Source organism: Microtus oregoni, unplaced genomic scaffold (assembly GCF_018167655.1).
Source record: "Microtus oregoni isolate MIOR12 unplaced genomic scaffold, Mior012 000090F_ref0000504, whole genome shotgun sequence".
Classification (NCBI taxonomy): Eukaryota; Metazoa; Chordata; class Mammalia; order Rodentia; family Cricetidae; genus Microtus; species Microtus oregoni.
This window is the reverse complement of record NW_024544599.1, coordinates 190,850-207,935: the sequence shown is the minus strand read 5'-3', so window position 1 is coordinate 207,935 and position 17,086 is coordinate 190,850. Positions and strand designations below refer to the sequence as shown.

Genomic DNA, 17,086 nt, shown 5'->3' with positions numbered 1-17,086 from the left:
TATGTCCCATCAACCACTTTCCTGCTTCTGTTACCTGGTGCCATTATTTCAGTTTCATGATGAACTCTCATTCAAGAACACTAAATAAAATTATTCTCTTCTATAGACTGCTTTTGGTCATGGTGTTTATATGCTGTGCAAACAGAGTACATAGAAATATAAAACTTGAACCAGAGAGGAAAATAACACAGCATCAGGAAAGTAACTAATATAGAAGTTTGTACTGAGAATTTGGGTTGTTGCTATGAAGACCATGACAGTGTAGATGTTTTGAAGACATTTTGGAAGAATTTAGACCTCTGGATTAGAAAAGTAGTTGACTGTTATAGGCAGAGCTTAACCAACCATTCTATGAGATTCTGGAAGCGTGCAATCCTGAGAGTAATGCAGATATTTTAGATCCAAATCATTAGCAAAAGTGAAAGCAAAGACTCTATCAGTAACAACCTAAAGATATGTTGTATGATATTTTGGAATTTGTATGCTATTTGGCTTCATTGTGTACATGTCCTGAGAACTTACCTAAAACTAAATTAAAAAGCAATGAATTAATTTCTTTGATATCATGATTTCAAGACAGCCTAACAGTCTCTAGAATGTCTACTACTGTTTACTTTTATGCATTTCTATCATCATAAAGAGCCAAGTGGCACACAAAGAAATCTGAGACATGCTGCTTGGAGGGAAAAATGGCACAAGAAGTCTTCAAGTTGTCCCCGAAGTACAGGCTGCAAAGGAAACTGTAATCGTTAAGGAGCTTAATGGCATAAAAGCAAAGCCTGCTACTCTCCAGCGGCTCTGAGAGTCCTTCTCAGGGGAAAACCACACTCAGCTAAAGCATTAATATGTAAAGCGAGAGAGCTTAAGGAATTCCTTGCTCTTAGAATTCCTTGCTTTTAGTAAGCAACAACACATAAAAACAGCTAATACCGAGGACAACAATGTCTATGAGAATCAGTCAACTGAATTTTGCATTATCATCCAGATGGTAGCAGTTTTGAAGACACAAATAATATAAGATCGAAAGACTTGTGAGATCTTGTATGGATACAAAGAAGTGATTAATGAGGTCTGGCAATCACAACAGAGGTGGAGTCCCTGTACAGAGGCCCTGATCAGACACTGCATAAAGCCTATGTTGCCCTGAAGATTTCCAGTGTTGCTGACACCAGAATCATGGGAAATTTGCAAAGGAGATCTGCACACAGGAAGTGTAACCAGCCCCACAGAGAGATGTATGAAATAGGCAGTAAATCTGCAAGGAGGAAGCCATCCAAATCCTTTGAAAAGGAAACCTCAGATTCTAGACGTGGAACTTCAGGCTTTTATGTTTGCCGTGTTTGGTTTTCGTCTTGCTTTGGTCCAATATTTACTCAGTATACCCCATTTCTCCTTTCTGAGTGGCAATATATATAATATGTATGTGCCATGGTATGTGGGATGCATTTTTTTAAAGGTTTACTGGGAACAACTATTACTTTGAGTCTCAAAAGGGACTTTATACTTTTGAACAATGTTGAGACTGTTAAAGATCAGGGGTACTTTTGATGTTGGATTAAGTGTATTTTGAATCATGAGATGGCAGTGAGCCTATTCAGACCAGGATGAGTAATTTGACACTTTGAATGAGAAATATTTCCTATGGTTTTATTCTTGTATTAGAAAACTTGGTCCCCAGTTGAGAGAAGTGCCTGGGAAGGCTATAGAATTTTTAGGAGTCATCTCTAAAGGAAGTATGTCATGAGCTTTAAGAGTATAAAACCTTTCACTTTTTCTTCAATCTTTACTTCCTGTTTGCTTATGAAATGTGTTCAGACAGCTCCATTCCTTTCTTGCTCTTGTGGGTTCTTCTGAAACCACACACACACACACACACACACACACACACACACACACTAAACCCTTTATTCTAAAAGTTGCTATTTTTATGCTATTTTATCACAGCTGCAAAAAATATTAGTTTTTCATTTTTAAATTTTTTATTTTTTAAATATGAATGCTCTGTTGTCATGGTCACCTGTATGGCAGAAAATGGCATCAGATTCCATTACAGATGGCTGCAAGCCACATGTGGTTCCTGGGAACTGAACATAGGACCTCTGGAAGAGCTGTTACCCACTGAGACACCTCACTAGCCCCAGTTTTGCATTTTATAATGACCAATTATTTCATATGGTTATTGGCCAATCATATATCTTCACTGGAAAAATGTTTTCATGACAACTTGACCATTTGATAGGCAACAAAGGCTTTCTATTGTTGATTTTGAAATATTTTTAATATATTCTGGATTTAAATTCACTCTGGGTATATGACTAGTAAAAATTCGGAATCTAAATCCCTTATTGAGTGCATGTTTTGTGAACATTTTTCTCTTAAATATTTATTTTATGTATATTATTTGAAAAGTTATTAAACTTTTAAAACAGAATTTTTCTGAGTCTTACCTTACAGACTAGGCTGTAATAGAATTATAGATTAGAGAATAATTTATTTAATTAATTATCATGCTTAACATATTATAATTTGCATGCAGTATTATGAGAAATAAGCACATGTCTGCACACAGCCACACAAAGTGTAATTCCTGGATCTTGCTACATGCTCTCTGACATTCTTAAAATTGTTGAGCTAGTATCTATACCATGAAATGTAGAAACCACAAAGAAATTAGATTGTGTCAACCATTTGAAAGACATTGTTTCTAATTATTCAAATTGACTTAAATTCATTAAGTAACAGGCATGTGTATAGACACAGGGTGGCAGAAATGATAACATATAGTCCCAGCAATCAAGAGGCTGCAATCGAGCTGAAGATAGAAGGCTCGTGCATACACACAGACAAGCAACTTTGCAAAGCAATAAATGACAAATACCAGATGGTGCCATAAATAAACAGAGCTAAGGTGTTCAAAAAGCAGATTTTCCTATTGTCTTCATGGGTCTTGGAAAACTTACATTGTACATCTTTCTTTTATAACCAGGAAAGGTGAGCTAAACATGGGCAGAGATTCTGTAAATAATTCCAAAATTACACTTTTTCATATTCTGGATCCTATGCTAAATTTGTAAATATAAATTTGATCATGTCTGAGATTTTAGTTTCCCCTGATCTGTTAGTCACTGTTTATAAACAAATAAACAACTATTACTTGCCCTCCAACTGGCAGTCCCTGAGTTCTTTCACCTGTGCCAGAGAAGGAGTCAAACAAAGAAGAAAGGACTCCTTGACAGATTTGGTGATTCCCAAATTACTTTGTTTGGCTCTTTTAAGAATTAATTTTATTATAAATTTACGAAACATTTACAAATGTTTTGCCATAATCAACAACCAATAACAATCAGATATCCCTGTTATTATCAACCTTAGTAAATAATGACTGAATTTTGAGTGTATGTTTTGATTTGATTGATTTGTTTGTTTGATTTGATTGTTCAGTTGTAGCTCTAAAAATGAACTAAGGTAGTTTTGAACATGTTCTTGAACAAAGAAGAGGGCCTCTCAGTTGAATGTGTATTAATTAAGTGAACTCAATTTTTGAGAATTAAAATGTCATGACAAAAATTCCAATGTTTTCATACAGTGTCACTCTGTCTGTCCCCTGCTCCCTCCCGGCCAGGATGTTGTAGTCAGGGGAACTTACAGTTCTGCTGTGTACTGGGGAATATGGTCTGGGATTTTGTTGAGTTTTTGATTGGAGCAATCTACTGTGGTCCCCTCACAGCGACACTTCTCAGGGCAAGCCAAGTCTGCAAAGCAGTCTCCACTTAATTTTGATCGATAATCTTCTGTGCCTATTGAGGATTCAAGCCAAAGATAAGATTCTGAGTTGAATGTTAGAATAGTCATTAATATATAGAGGAAGAAAAGTAGGAGGATAACTATAGATTATGCAGCAGGGAGACAACTTAGGGAATTTTTGGTCAATGGATGTCAGGAGAGGATTAAAAGAAAGGCTTGGAATTTTCTGGAAAAAAAAGAGTGACCAGATTCACATGACAGGAAAACATTAATAAAGTTGAGCTTTCACAGCTGTACTTTCTGCTGATCCAGTTCTGAGCCACGCTAGTCTATTTCACAGCTAATCACACAATGGCTATGAATTGTTAACCAAGTTTATTCTTTTCTGAGTCAAAAATTGAAAACATATCTAGTAATAAGCATACTCCTGTATATTACTGTAAAGTAGGGCTTTTAAGGAAAATCGGTATACTTAGGTTTTAAGTTTTTCCATGGACTTATTATTATTCTCTCCCTCTCACATAATCTTCAGAAACACTCCCAAAGCCCTCTTTTTTTTTCTTTTCATTTTGACTCTATAAAAAAGCCACGTAAGTCCTGCCTTGAGCCTCAGCAGCTTGCCATGCTGTAGAAAGCTGCGTGACGTTCCATGGTGCTTGACGGAACCATGTTTTACTCATACCTCGCAACCACATGGTTAGATCAAGCACAACAGAAAATCTCGCTACATTATCACTACACCAACCACTAGGCCAGAGGGAAGATCGAGAGGAAAGACGAAGGGAGGAGGAAAGCTACGAACGGTCTGGAAGCATCATACTGTTTACATGACATGCATTCTTCCCGCGGAATCAGAGAGAGAGCATGACTACCGAAGGGTGCCTGGAAACACAAAGAAGGGGCTATACGGAAAGGTGCCTCCTGAGTTCCTCAGAACTGCAGAGCGGAAACCACAGCTTTCGGGAAGAACATCCAGGAAGAAGTTGAAGGTAAGCTACAGGGACAACAGAGAAGCTCAAGAGATGTGTGGTTTCTTCACGGAAAATAGGCGCAAAACATGAAGACTAGAAGAAGGTACATCGGGGATTGAAAAGAGGCTGTGTTACATTTCACATTGGACGCGTTTACTTACAAGCCAAATGGTGAATTCCTGCAAAAGAAAAGATCGCCAAAAAGGAAAGAAAGACAGAATCATCCCATTTAAGGTTAATAGACACATATACACCAAACTATGTTCTCTTCCTTGTTTCTATGCAACTTTAGGCATGGGATTGCTTTGTGTGATGCGTTTGTCATGCTTTGCAAAACTGATAGCACTTTTGAAGTATAATGGCTTACAGAAAATGCAATGACATAAAAGATGTACAGTAAAAATTAAATGCTTGTGGGTTCCCTTAATGGCTGAACTGTCTGTGAGACAGATTTTTTTTAATTGTTTTATCATCAGAATGTCTGGAACGCCATACAAAGGAGCAATCTATGAATGCACCTATAAAATGAATGAAAAGCCAGTGATGGAAAGTAGAAGGGCTATAGATAGAGTATATGCATTAACAGTTAGACGGTAGGTCACATGCTTCTAAATGACCTCCAAGCTTTAAAGTTTATCACTTGATTGGAACATAATCAGAATTCCACAAAATGTTGAAATACCAAATATAACAACATTTACATGTCACATTCCATTACAACAACAAGTGCCCTCCTAGTTGTTGAAGAACTTGTTTTTTTATTTTTTCTGTCTTCGGAGATCAAGTCATGAGAAAGCTAAAAGTATTCTGTTTAAAGTATCGACACAAGGTTCACCGAGTGCATTCAAAAACATATAGTCAATACAATGGCAGTTAACAATGCTTACTTAAAAACCATTTATTGGATAGATACAAATCTTAATTAGTATTTAAGGTGGAAAAAAGAGCAAAATGAGGACCAAGAAGTCTATGTGCCACAACGTCCACATGTAATTTTAAAATGCAACTCAATTATCAAAGCATGAGAATCAAGATATGATCTTTGATATAGAAGTTATTTCCTAAAAAATATATGGGCTCATATTTTCTAGCAGAAGCAGAAAACATAACTTTCACAACATGATTTTTTTATTGCATTGAGTTATACTGGTATTTTTGTACTTAAATTCTCAAGAAACTGAATTAAATTTTTGGATAATTATTAGATGAACTGCCATAATCTTGGGATTCAAATCATATTGGTGTGCTATCCTATGCACAGTCTGGTTTTCAAAGTATTCCTTTTTCCAGTTGAGTTTCAACTGTTTGGTGACTTTGCACTTAGTTGGCTAAAAATAACAAAATTTATACATTGATGATGAAGACCATTCAATTGCTGTTTTCTGCACATTTTTGGTAATGTATACAGATACAATATGTAGACTATTAGTTGAACATTGAAATTCAAATTAAGCAATTTACTTAAATCTAGCAAATATATACAATTAATTAAATGCTAAGAGTAAGGAATAAATACATCCTCAAAATCAATCATTACTTTATAAATATTTTACTATACAGTGTTTTAAAGCAAACAAGTCAGGATGAATTCATACACTTGGCAGGCAAGAACAAGGTAAGTAAGGGACACATTTTAAAGAGCTAGCTCTAGACTCATCAGTTTGGAGGTGTTTGTTGGAAGCATAGGGATGAAACATTGCAATTGAATCTGTAGAAACATGTTCTCCTTCTGCTTAGATTATTCAAGGCATTTAGTTCCTATTAGCTGCTAATGACTTCAAGATGGATGTGAATATCCCCTTTTGTAGAGTAATAATCTGACTCCAGACAGGCAAGGACGTATAATTACAAGTAAATTAATAATAAAAAACAAGTGCAGCTAGATCAGCACAGAACAGCTGTTTTATATTTAAAAAACAAATGTAAGCAAAAAAGTATTCTTTTCAAACCAAGAAGCTTTTAAAAAGTGAGATTTTTTTTTTGTCGAAAATGCATTTCTGCATGATTATACCTGATTTTATATAGAACTAGCTCTTTGACAATAGAGAAGCTGCTGTCTTTAAAACTAGCCTAGAAAGCTACATTTTAAAAACAGGCTGAAAGATTAAATATTCAGTGGAGAGAGAGAGAGAGAGAGGAAAAAACCATGGTTTAAGTAGTAAGCCATAGGATGAAATATTTTGGCTAATGTGAGAAACTGCAGATAATGTGAAAAGGGGTAAGGGAAAAGAGAGAATGTGGGTTTTTATTTTAATAGAGTTTCAACATCAGAAGCTGCATGCAGAGGTGGGGCTTTCAGGATACAGCAACAAGTGAGCTATGCGTAAGTCACTCTATCTATGGAGTGTTCACTGTGCTCCCAAAAGCATGCACATCAATGTTTAGAAGCTATAGAAGTCGAGGACAGGGTGTCTGCAGTTAGTTCTACCACCGAGCAAAAAACCTACCTGGAATGAAATACTGTTCTTTAGCTAAATAAAAAAAAAAAAAAAAAGAAAGAGAGAGAAAAAAAATAGAAGATGTACCTGAATGTCAGCAAGCAGAGATATGAGTTATATTAGATTAAGAATGGGCTAAAGTTATTACAGATAACTAAGTGACAAAGTATATTCACAGAACTAAAACAATACACAGTGAGTGATAAACTTATAAAGAAGGACATTCACAAACCTAGTTTTCATATTAGACATTTAGCACGAGTTAACTACACAGTGGGAAATGTGCCCGGAAGAGTTAGGTAGCACACTCTTCAAATGATTGTCAAGGTCATCTGATAGTCATCAGAAAACATATAACACTAGACCAAATGAACAATGGAGTAAGCTTCCCAGTTAACAGTTACACAAGGATTTTGGGGGGGATAAATGCAGTGTTTCCCAAATGTGAAAAGATAGTCTCAAAAAAATGTGGCTTCACAGTGTATCCTAGAAAGAAATGAGGCATCAGGAGACTCCTACCCTCTACTTCTGAGTTTGAAAAAACCATGTAATCCCGTCTTATTTTGCTCTGTGAATAAATGAGAGAATGTCTGGCTATTTGATGCTGGTCAGCGGAGACCAGTACAACAAACAGGAGGAGTAACAGTGCTTTTTTTTTTAAAAACTGTATTTCAAGTTATCTGAAAGGTCCTGGATACATCCAATCCCTAAGACATACAATGAGGGATCCAGACATCTTTTTCATTTGATTGATAATTATTTTGCTGGCTATATTATTTGAGTTGCATCTATATTTCTCCTGCTTTTCCCCTCCCCAGACAGAAGGAAAAAAAGGAGATTGCACAATGCTTGATAATCAAGCAAAGGCAGCTGCTGTTGCTAATTCTCAAGTAACCACAGCCTTTGGTCCTACAGAAATGTCTCACGAAGTGAGAAATTACCTGAACAACGAAATTTCTTGCTTTTGATCTGTCCAATTCTTTTGTTAGCCAGGCGGCGGGGGCTGGTGCAACGGGCACCGCTGGTCTCAATTGGGTTGGTGTGGAGATAATCCGCTAGCCACTTGAGATGGCAGTCACAAATGAAAGGGTTCTGGGCCAAATGCCTTTCAGAAACACAGCAGAAGAGTTTTATACATGACTTGCTTATGACTTGGCTCTCACAATCACAGTGAAAGTAATCATCATTATACTTGGTTCAAATTGTGCATACATACATAGTTTGGATGGCTCTGAGAGCTGAGAAGGTGCCCTTGGCAACAGTCTGAAGTTTGTTGTCATATAACGAGAGAAGGTTCAAGTTGTGCAGGTCCTGAAAAGCATCTACCCGAAGGCAGTTTATCTTGTTGGCATTCAATAATCTGTTTGATCAAACAGTCATAAAATTAAAGTGCAGCATCTCACTAATTCACCTGTAATATAGCACTTCTGGAGGAAACCCAATCAAGAGAAAGACATTTAATTTTAACACTAATGTTGTAAATTTAATAATAATGTAGGCACTATGAATGGGAAGTTGGGGGTTTACATTAAAAAATGAGAGTCAAATGGTAAAATGAACTGAAATCAAATGGTTCTCATAAATGCATTCAGTACAGATGATCAAAAGATTACAAAGGATTACCTAGATGTAAAACCATAGACAAAAGTAGAAGAGGTTTGGCTTCTGTTATCAAGATCAAACGAAAAACAATTTAAAACATTATTATTGTCTCCAGCCACTCTGGAGAAGTTCAGGCTCCTTCTAAAACAGCAACCAGAGTGGTCCTTTTTGACATATTTACTCGGACCATGCAACATCTATGGTCTGAGCAAGACTCTAGACAGAGAACAGCCTTAAGAATTAATATCAAAAATGGTCTATAGCTCACTCTGGGACTCTACAGCTTTACTCATTCCCCTGCCCTTCCCTCTGTGGTTACTCCAGTTGATACCTTGCTCTTTTCCATTAAGATCAGATTTTTTTGTCCTCTATACAGAAATTTCTCCCAGATCTGTGCCTTGCTAGCCACATTGCCTTTCTGGATTCTTCGAGACATAAACATGTTGCTCTTCAACCCTAACTACTTCATATATTTTTAAGGTTTCTGCCCCTTTCCAATCCCTAGTTCTTTCAATTGGCTATATTTGGTCTGTTTTCCTATTTTCATATATATATATATATATATACACATACATACATCTTGTTATCATATATGCCTCATATATACATATATATCATATATCTACATATATAAAATATAAAGGTAATGTTTTTTTGTAGCTATTGATGCTATAAATGACTGTCATTTGTACCCAGGATGTCATGGGTATTTTTCTATTTTGTTCCCTCATATTTCACACACCCCTACTACATACTACAAGCTGCTGTGACATGACTATGTGATATTGCTCTTAGATAGAAACTTGCACTGCCACATTCAAAGCTCTAGTTGCAGTATAAACACCCACCTAACACAATAGCCTACAATCCCACTCTTCCCCTAGATTAGTTGCAGTATAAACACCCACCTAACACAATAGCCTACAATCCCACTCTTCCCCTAGATTACATCAATAAACTGTGGAAGGGTGCTTTAGAGATCATACACTGGCAGGCATCACTCATGTAGGATAAATACGATGGTTATATGTGACCATGTCTTACCATTGGTGCCGTGCGTGCTTTCCAGAATACAATTGCTACTTAAGCATGAGTTGCCCTCTCTATAACTCTTCCTAAGCACAGTAGGTAATGCTATGCAGTCTCATTACCCGTTTCTAGTTGAGTACCACATTCCTCCGAATACAGCTCAGCCATTTCTGCAGTGCTTGTTCAATGTTCTCTGTCTCTACCTTTTTATTTTATTTAGAGCCTTAAAACATTTAGTAGCTCAAAATTGCCTGCTATGTGGTTTGGGTAATTCTCATTATGTAACATAATGAGTATGTTTTCTCATTAGACAACGGTAAACTGTGTACAACTAACAAAGATTTAGATTTTGCTTTTTACATTCTTTATAAATATTCAAGGCTGTATTCTTCTCCTGATAATCTTGTTTTCTGTGCTTTGTGTTCTCCCATCAGGAGATGAAGTTTTAAGTTTCTCTACGGTGCATCTAAAACTTATTTAGGTCCTGGATTTTTTTTTTTAATTTGGGATTGGTGGGTTCATGGTGTACCTACCATCCCATTCTTGGCAGTAAGTAATACAAGCAATGCTGGGAATGTTCCTTAATTCATATGCTGACTGAATAAAGGAGTTTGACAACACATATTTAAGATGAGGAAACAGAGGCAGTCTGAAGAAGCTGAGAGCAGCTGTTTCTGTGAGAGGTTGGTGCTCATTTTAAAACAGTACAATGTTAAGAATAAAGAACCTCATAGAAGAGAAAGTGGAAAGCACACTTGAATGCACTGGTACAGGAGATCACTTCCTAAATATAACCACAGAAGCATAGACACTGAGGGAAACAATTAATAAATGGGACCCCTTGAAACTGAAAAGCTTCTGTAAAGCAAAGGACATGGTCAACAAGACAAAACCCAGCTTACAGAATGGGAAAAGATCTTCACCAACCCCACATCAGAAAGGTTTGATCTCCAAAATATACAAAGAACTCGAGAAATTGGTCATCAAAAGAACAAATTATTCAATACAAAATGGAGTACAGACTTAAACAGAGAACTCTCAACAGAGGAACTAAAATGGCTGAGAGACACTTAAGAAATGCTTAACATCTTTAGTCATCACAGAAATGCAAATCAAAACAACTCTGATATTCCATGTTATTCCTGTAAGAATGGCCAAGATCAAAAACCCTGACGACAACTTATGCTGGAGAGGTTGTGGGGTAAAGGAAACACTCCTGCATTGCTGTGTGAGTGCAAGCTGGTATAGCCCTTTAGGATCTTAGTATGGTGATTTCTCAGAAAATTAGGAAACAACCTTTCTCAAGACCCAGGAATACCACACCTTTGGGTATATATCCAAAGGATGCTCAATCATGCCTTAAGGACACGTGCTCAACTATGTTTATAGCAGCATTGTTTGAAATAGCCAGAACCTGGAAACAACCTAAATGCCCTTTGACAGAAGAGTGGATTAGGAAAATGTGGTACATATACAAAACAGAGTGCTACACAGCAGAAAAAAAAATAACAACATCTTGAATTCGGCAGGCAAATGGATGGAGCTAGAAAGCATCATTTTGAGTGAGGTAACCCAGACCCAGAAAGACAATTATCATATGTACTCACTCATAAGTGATTCTTAAACATAAAGAAAGAAAACCAGCCTACAAATCACAATCCCAGAGAACCTAGACAACAATGAGAACCCTAAGAGAGACATACATGGATCTAATCTATATGGAATGTAGAAAAAGACAAGATCTCCAGAGTAAATTGGAGGCATGGGGATCATGGGAAAGGGTAAAAGGGGAGGGGAAAGGAAGGGAGAGGAGTAGGGAAAAATGTATAGCTCAATAAAATTTTAAAACAAAAGAATGAAAACAAGCCAACAGCTATTTCCCAAGGTTTTTTTCATTATCTTGCTTCTTCTTCCTATCACCCTCTGTTCAAGCAAAGATAAGGATCTCCCACTTCATAATGTTCTTGGCTATTTGTTAAAGGATTGGAATAATCTATATTTTAAATCCTGGAAGGTAAAAGAATGGGTCTTCCTTGAGAGCTGGGAGACTGCATATTAAAAACAGTAGTTTTATAAATTATATTTTCTTATATGCATATGTTTTACCCACACATGTGTTACAGTAACCAAAACTACACGAATTTTGAGTGTTGATGTTAAATAGCACCATGATGGTAAGAACAATTGAGAATACTGCGCATGGAAGAGAATTCTTAGAAAATGAGGATATCAACAATATGGTAACTACTTAACAATATTTGACTATAGCATTATGCTATATTTATGATGTGTATCATATACATCATTTTATCAAATAAACATGTTGATAAATTAATTTCAAATGTGGTACATTTACACAATGGAGTACTACACAGCAGAAAAAAATAATGACATCTTCAGATTTGTAGGAAAATGGATGGGTACCAAAAACATATTGAGTGAGGTAACTCAGACCCAGAAAGACAAATATTATATGTCCTCACTCATAAGTGGTTTTTAGATATAAAGCAAAGATAACCAGCCTACAATTTACAACCCCAGAGAACTAAGACAACAATGAGGACCCTAAGAGCGACATAAATGGATCTAGTCTACATGGGAAGTAGGAACAGACAAGATTTCCTGAGTAACTTGGAAGCATGGGGACAATGGGAGAGCGTAGAAGCAGAGGGAAGAGGAAGGGAAGGGAGCAGAGAATACTGTGGAGCTAAATAAGGTCAATAAAAATAGGAAAAAAGAGGTAGAACCTTTCAATCATCAGTGCAAAAAAGCTGTATGTATCATCACTCACTAAAATATGTACATAAATTGAGGAGATGATACAGTGCTAAGCGGAGGTGAATGATACACACAGTAAGCTTTTTTTCTTTTTAACAACTTTTTCTTTTTTTGCTTATATGAATTTGGTTGTGATACAAATTACAGTGTGGTGAAAACAGTTTAACACAAGGATACTAGGGCAATTAAACAATAAGTTTCTCAAGTAAGGAATAATAGTTACACTAGGAAGCTTGTGGGGTTACTAGTAAGTTTTTAATCATATAATTACCAATGAATAAATACTATTGGAAGAGAAAAACTATTCTAAAATGAAGAATTGTGAGAGAGAATGGTTGTGAGAAAGGCGAGGAAAAGCATCAAATCATGATTATCTTTATATTCAAAGCTTTCAGAGCAGGTTCTGCCACAAAGGAGGTTGCTGGGTAATGGAGGCTACAAACTAAATTCAACCCTTACACTGCCTTTCTACTCTCTTTGTTTAATGAACTTACATGCAAATGATCAGGTACTAAGGGCCAGAGAAATGGCTCAGAGGTTGAGAGCATTGACTGTCTAGAGGTTTTGAGTTCAATTCCCAGCAACCACACTGTGGCTTACAACCTGCTGTAATAACATCTGGTGCCCTCTTCTGTCCTGCAGGGACACATGTAAGCAGAATGCTGCATACATCATAAAATAAATAAATAAATAATACATAGCAACAAATCTGGTTTATATAAATAAAGTGATTTTTTTCAATACAAAAGAGGGGCCGCCCTAATCTAAGCAGTGTGGGCTTTAATGCAACAAAGGGAGTTGGAGAAATTTCAATAAAAATCAATTGGGAGATTGCCATCATGTCACTGTATTCCATGCCTATGTTTGTAGAAGTTAGTCAGGATTTTCATTGTTGGATCTACAGTGTTGAGTGGATTGTAAGTATATCCCATGTCTCTGGCTCCATCCTAGCTGCTGGTCACATCAGAACTGAGTATTTTATGGGATGCGTATCACTACATAACCTCTCCACAGTGGGGCGGCCAGAACACAATCGTTCATTTTATTGTGGAGAGAAACATTCTTGGATCGTTCTGAAGGGTTTTGTCTTTACATAAATAGCTATGATCAACTTTAGCATTGCTTCATTAATCATTTTTGTCACATTAAGTTGGGCTATTTTGGGTTAAAGCCTCCAGATAATTAAAAGACGGCATATTAAAAAAACATTAAGTGCTATAAATTCATGGCAATGAAATACTTACAGTAGTTGTAAGGAAAATAGTCCTTCGAATAAACTTTTTGGGAGTTCTGTGATTTTATTTCCATACAGGACACTGAAACAATGATAAAACAATTAGAATGATACAAGCCTAGCTAGTTCATATATGTGTACACACACACACACACGTGCACACACACACGTACTTAGGGAGATTAGTAAGCACTTAATATATTATAGCATCCAAATGAAAATTGAATAACATAAAAATCGTCTGATTATCGATAATATACAAGCCTACTGTACATAATTTGGACTCAGCTAACGCAAAACAGTTTACAATTTATTTGCCTTTTTTCTGCAAACAATCCTTGTCAAACTGTAAGGTTTTCTACAGATAACACCCTACTTATATGCATGCACACAACTTGTAGGCAATCAGAGCACAACGTATGCAGAAAATAATCAGTATAGAAACTATTGCTCATTAAATGAGTGATTTCATGCTCAAAACACTGCTGTAGAAGTAGAAGCAGATATAAGGACAGGGACTTAGAAAATAAAAGGTACAAGACTTATGTATGAGGAACATTAGATCTTAGAGAATAATGATTATGAATAAGATTAAGAACATTTTAAGTGTGTATTTCCCCTCCATCAAGTATGAAGCAGAACAAACCGCGAGGATACTGACATCTGATCGCACATCAAGTGAAGATATTAAGGAGAAAGGACCTTGACTTAATCAAGTCAGGACATCTGCCACCTAACACATCTGTTAGTACACAGTGACTTTCTGGTACTGGATTGACAAGTGAAACGATGATAAATTAGCTGAGAATAATGAAGGAATATATTTCCAAGCAGGGTGAAATGGTGTAAAAAGCAAATGAGCTGAACGGAAGTGATTGAAAGATCATGTAAGTGTTAAAAATAGGTTCCCAATAATTACTATTACAGAATTTGGAGTGAAAGAAAAATGTGTAGAAGTTAAAAATTATATTATTAGGGGCCATTTGATTGACTATATAAAAATCATAGACATATTTACATAAGTTTTAAGGATATAGCATAAGACACTCTTAGGATTTTTGGTTAAGAAAATAACCCAGTTAACACACACACACACACACACACACACACACACACACATATTATGGTTAAAATTTATGTGTATATATATATAAACTTTATTTATTTTATATATAAACTTTATTTATTTTATATATATAAACTTTATTTATTATATATAAATATAAACTTTAACCATGCACAATTTGAAACACAGGAAAATTAAACTCAAATAACTGTCCCAAGTAACCTGAATGATAAATTGTGAATATACACTTTATAGGACTAAAAATTATTATTTAAAAGATATTTAGTAATATGGAAACTTTTATAATATGATAGGTACTTTAAACGCAGAACATTTTTATTAATAATATCATAATTTTTCTTTAGAAATACAGGCATATAAATTCCCAACCAAAGTAGGAAGGGCTTTGCCTCTTAGAGGCTGTTTAAATGCACCTTCTTTTTCATGTTTACACACTGCCTACAATAAATATAATTTCAGAACTGGATAAGGATAGATGAGTGTCTTGGTATACAAAGGAAAAGCTGAATAGATGATTTGTAATAAGTAATTTTCTTGACACCAGTGAATGATTCTAGTGTGTGAAAGATGAAGGTGCAATGGGAAAAAAATTACTGGAGTGAGGGGAATACTGTTTACCTTCTGAGATGCCAGCAAGAGGTGGAATGTATTACCGAGGAGGAAGAAAACACGCCAAAGAATAAATAAATCAAGTTGTTACACAGTGCAGGGAGACAGTCCATTTGTTCAGATGCCAGTGCCACAACTTTAAAGCACACTTAAAAAGGCACTTATATCGAATATAGAGACTTTTCTTTAGAGAATCAAACAAATCAATTAGAGAAGAAGCAATTTATTTTAAAAATCAAAGAACCAAAGAAAAAAGGCTGTATTGTTAGAGAGACGGTGAAGTGAGCATCAAAAAACGAAAAAGGGGAAATGTATGTTTTTGAGACCAAGAATAAAAGAAATCAGGGGGATTTACAACTGGACAGATTAATACGACATCAGCTCACAATATTTAATTGAATTGAAACATCCAACAGTAGCCAAGTGTCCTTGCACATGTCAGCAAGTGTGCTAGATTGCAAGCATGGTACCCACTTCAAGGAAATTCAACACGCAAGTCATAAATGCCTGCCATTTGTAAACATACAACTGATCTGGCCTAGATGAATGGGTTTTATATCAATTGAACAATCCAAAGTGTAATTTCGAAAACTAAATTTTCATATTTTTTTAATCCACTGATATTTAAAAATTAACAAAGGCATTCATAAATCATGAGAGTCCCACTTTAAAAAAGATGAAAGTGTGAATCACTTCACGTGTTATTCACTTGGGAGAAGCATCTAAGGTGGTTTGGTTAGGAGAAAGGTCGTTAGTTTATCACGGAATTATTCTTTTTCAAAGTACCATGTGGGTTGTCAAAGGATCATGTCACAAAATTACTAAATTAATATTGTTAGTATCAGACCAAAAGGGAAAATAGAAAATAGCAGTGAAAGGAGGAACTCATGCAGGGACACAGGAAACAGACTGGAGAGATGGTCTTGGTATGTGGTCTATCAACTGCAAACAAAGCCAGTCAGCAAATACTACATACCTGTGAATGAGATTTCTTTACCAAATGTATAGTCGTGTGAGGCCAGGGTACACTGTGTTGTTGTTGTTGTTGTTGTTGTGCGTGTGTGTGTGTGTACGCATGTACATGTGGGTATGTGAGTTTTAGCACAGAGCCCAACCTAAGTGTGCTCAATCACTTCCACCCTTTAGTTTTTGAGATCCAGTGGCTCACTGATTCAGGACCTCACTCATAGAGTGGACTGTTTTCTGTCAGCGCAAGGGATCCCACTGTAGCTACCGATACAGAGCTGGGATTACAGACAGAATCACTGTTCTTATGTGAGAATGGTGTAAAGATGGCAGCAGCAGAAAAACAGGTCAAAATTATCCAAAGCCAAAGTAGTTTCAAGAAAATAAGATAAGATATATAAAGATGAGGGAAAGAAAAGACATAAAAAAATAAAATGCAAGGAGGTCAAAGAATTTGTGTTTTTTTTTTTGTTTTGTTTTGTTTTGGCAATGTTTTTTTGCTCCTTGAGAATTTTGTATAATGTATTTTGGTTACATTTGCTCCCCCCGCACTGAACAACTCCTCTCAGACCCGCTCTGCCTTTCCTACCCACACAACTCTGTGTCCTCTCTTTTGTTTTAAAAAACT

General features: G+C 36.0%; 1 protein-coding gene across 1 annotated transcript in view; it reads right to left on the bottom strand.

Moving 5' to 3' along the window:
• Slit2 (slit guidance ligand 2) overlaps positions 1-17,086 on the bottom strand; it is a gene marked incomplete at its 5' end in the record, with an annotated part of 140,424 nt that overhangs the window by 81,345 nt on the left and 41,993 nt on the right. Inside the window, 5 exons of the mRNA XM_041643762.1 lie at positions 3,647-3,797; positions 7,163-7,186; positions 8,095-8,258; positions 8,370-8,513; positions 13,807-13,878. Of these exons, the coding sequence (XP_041499696.1) occupies positions 3,647-3,797; positions 7,163-7,186; positions 8,095-8,258; positions 8,370-8,513; positions 13,807-13,878 (555 nt within the window). The remainder of the gene's footprint in view (positions 1-3,646; positions 3,798-7,162; positions 7,187-8,094; positions 8,259-8,369; positions 8,514-13,806; positions 13,879-17,086) is intronic.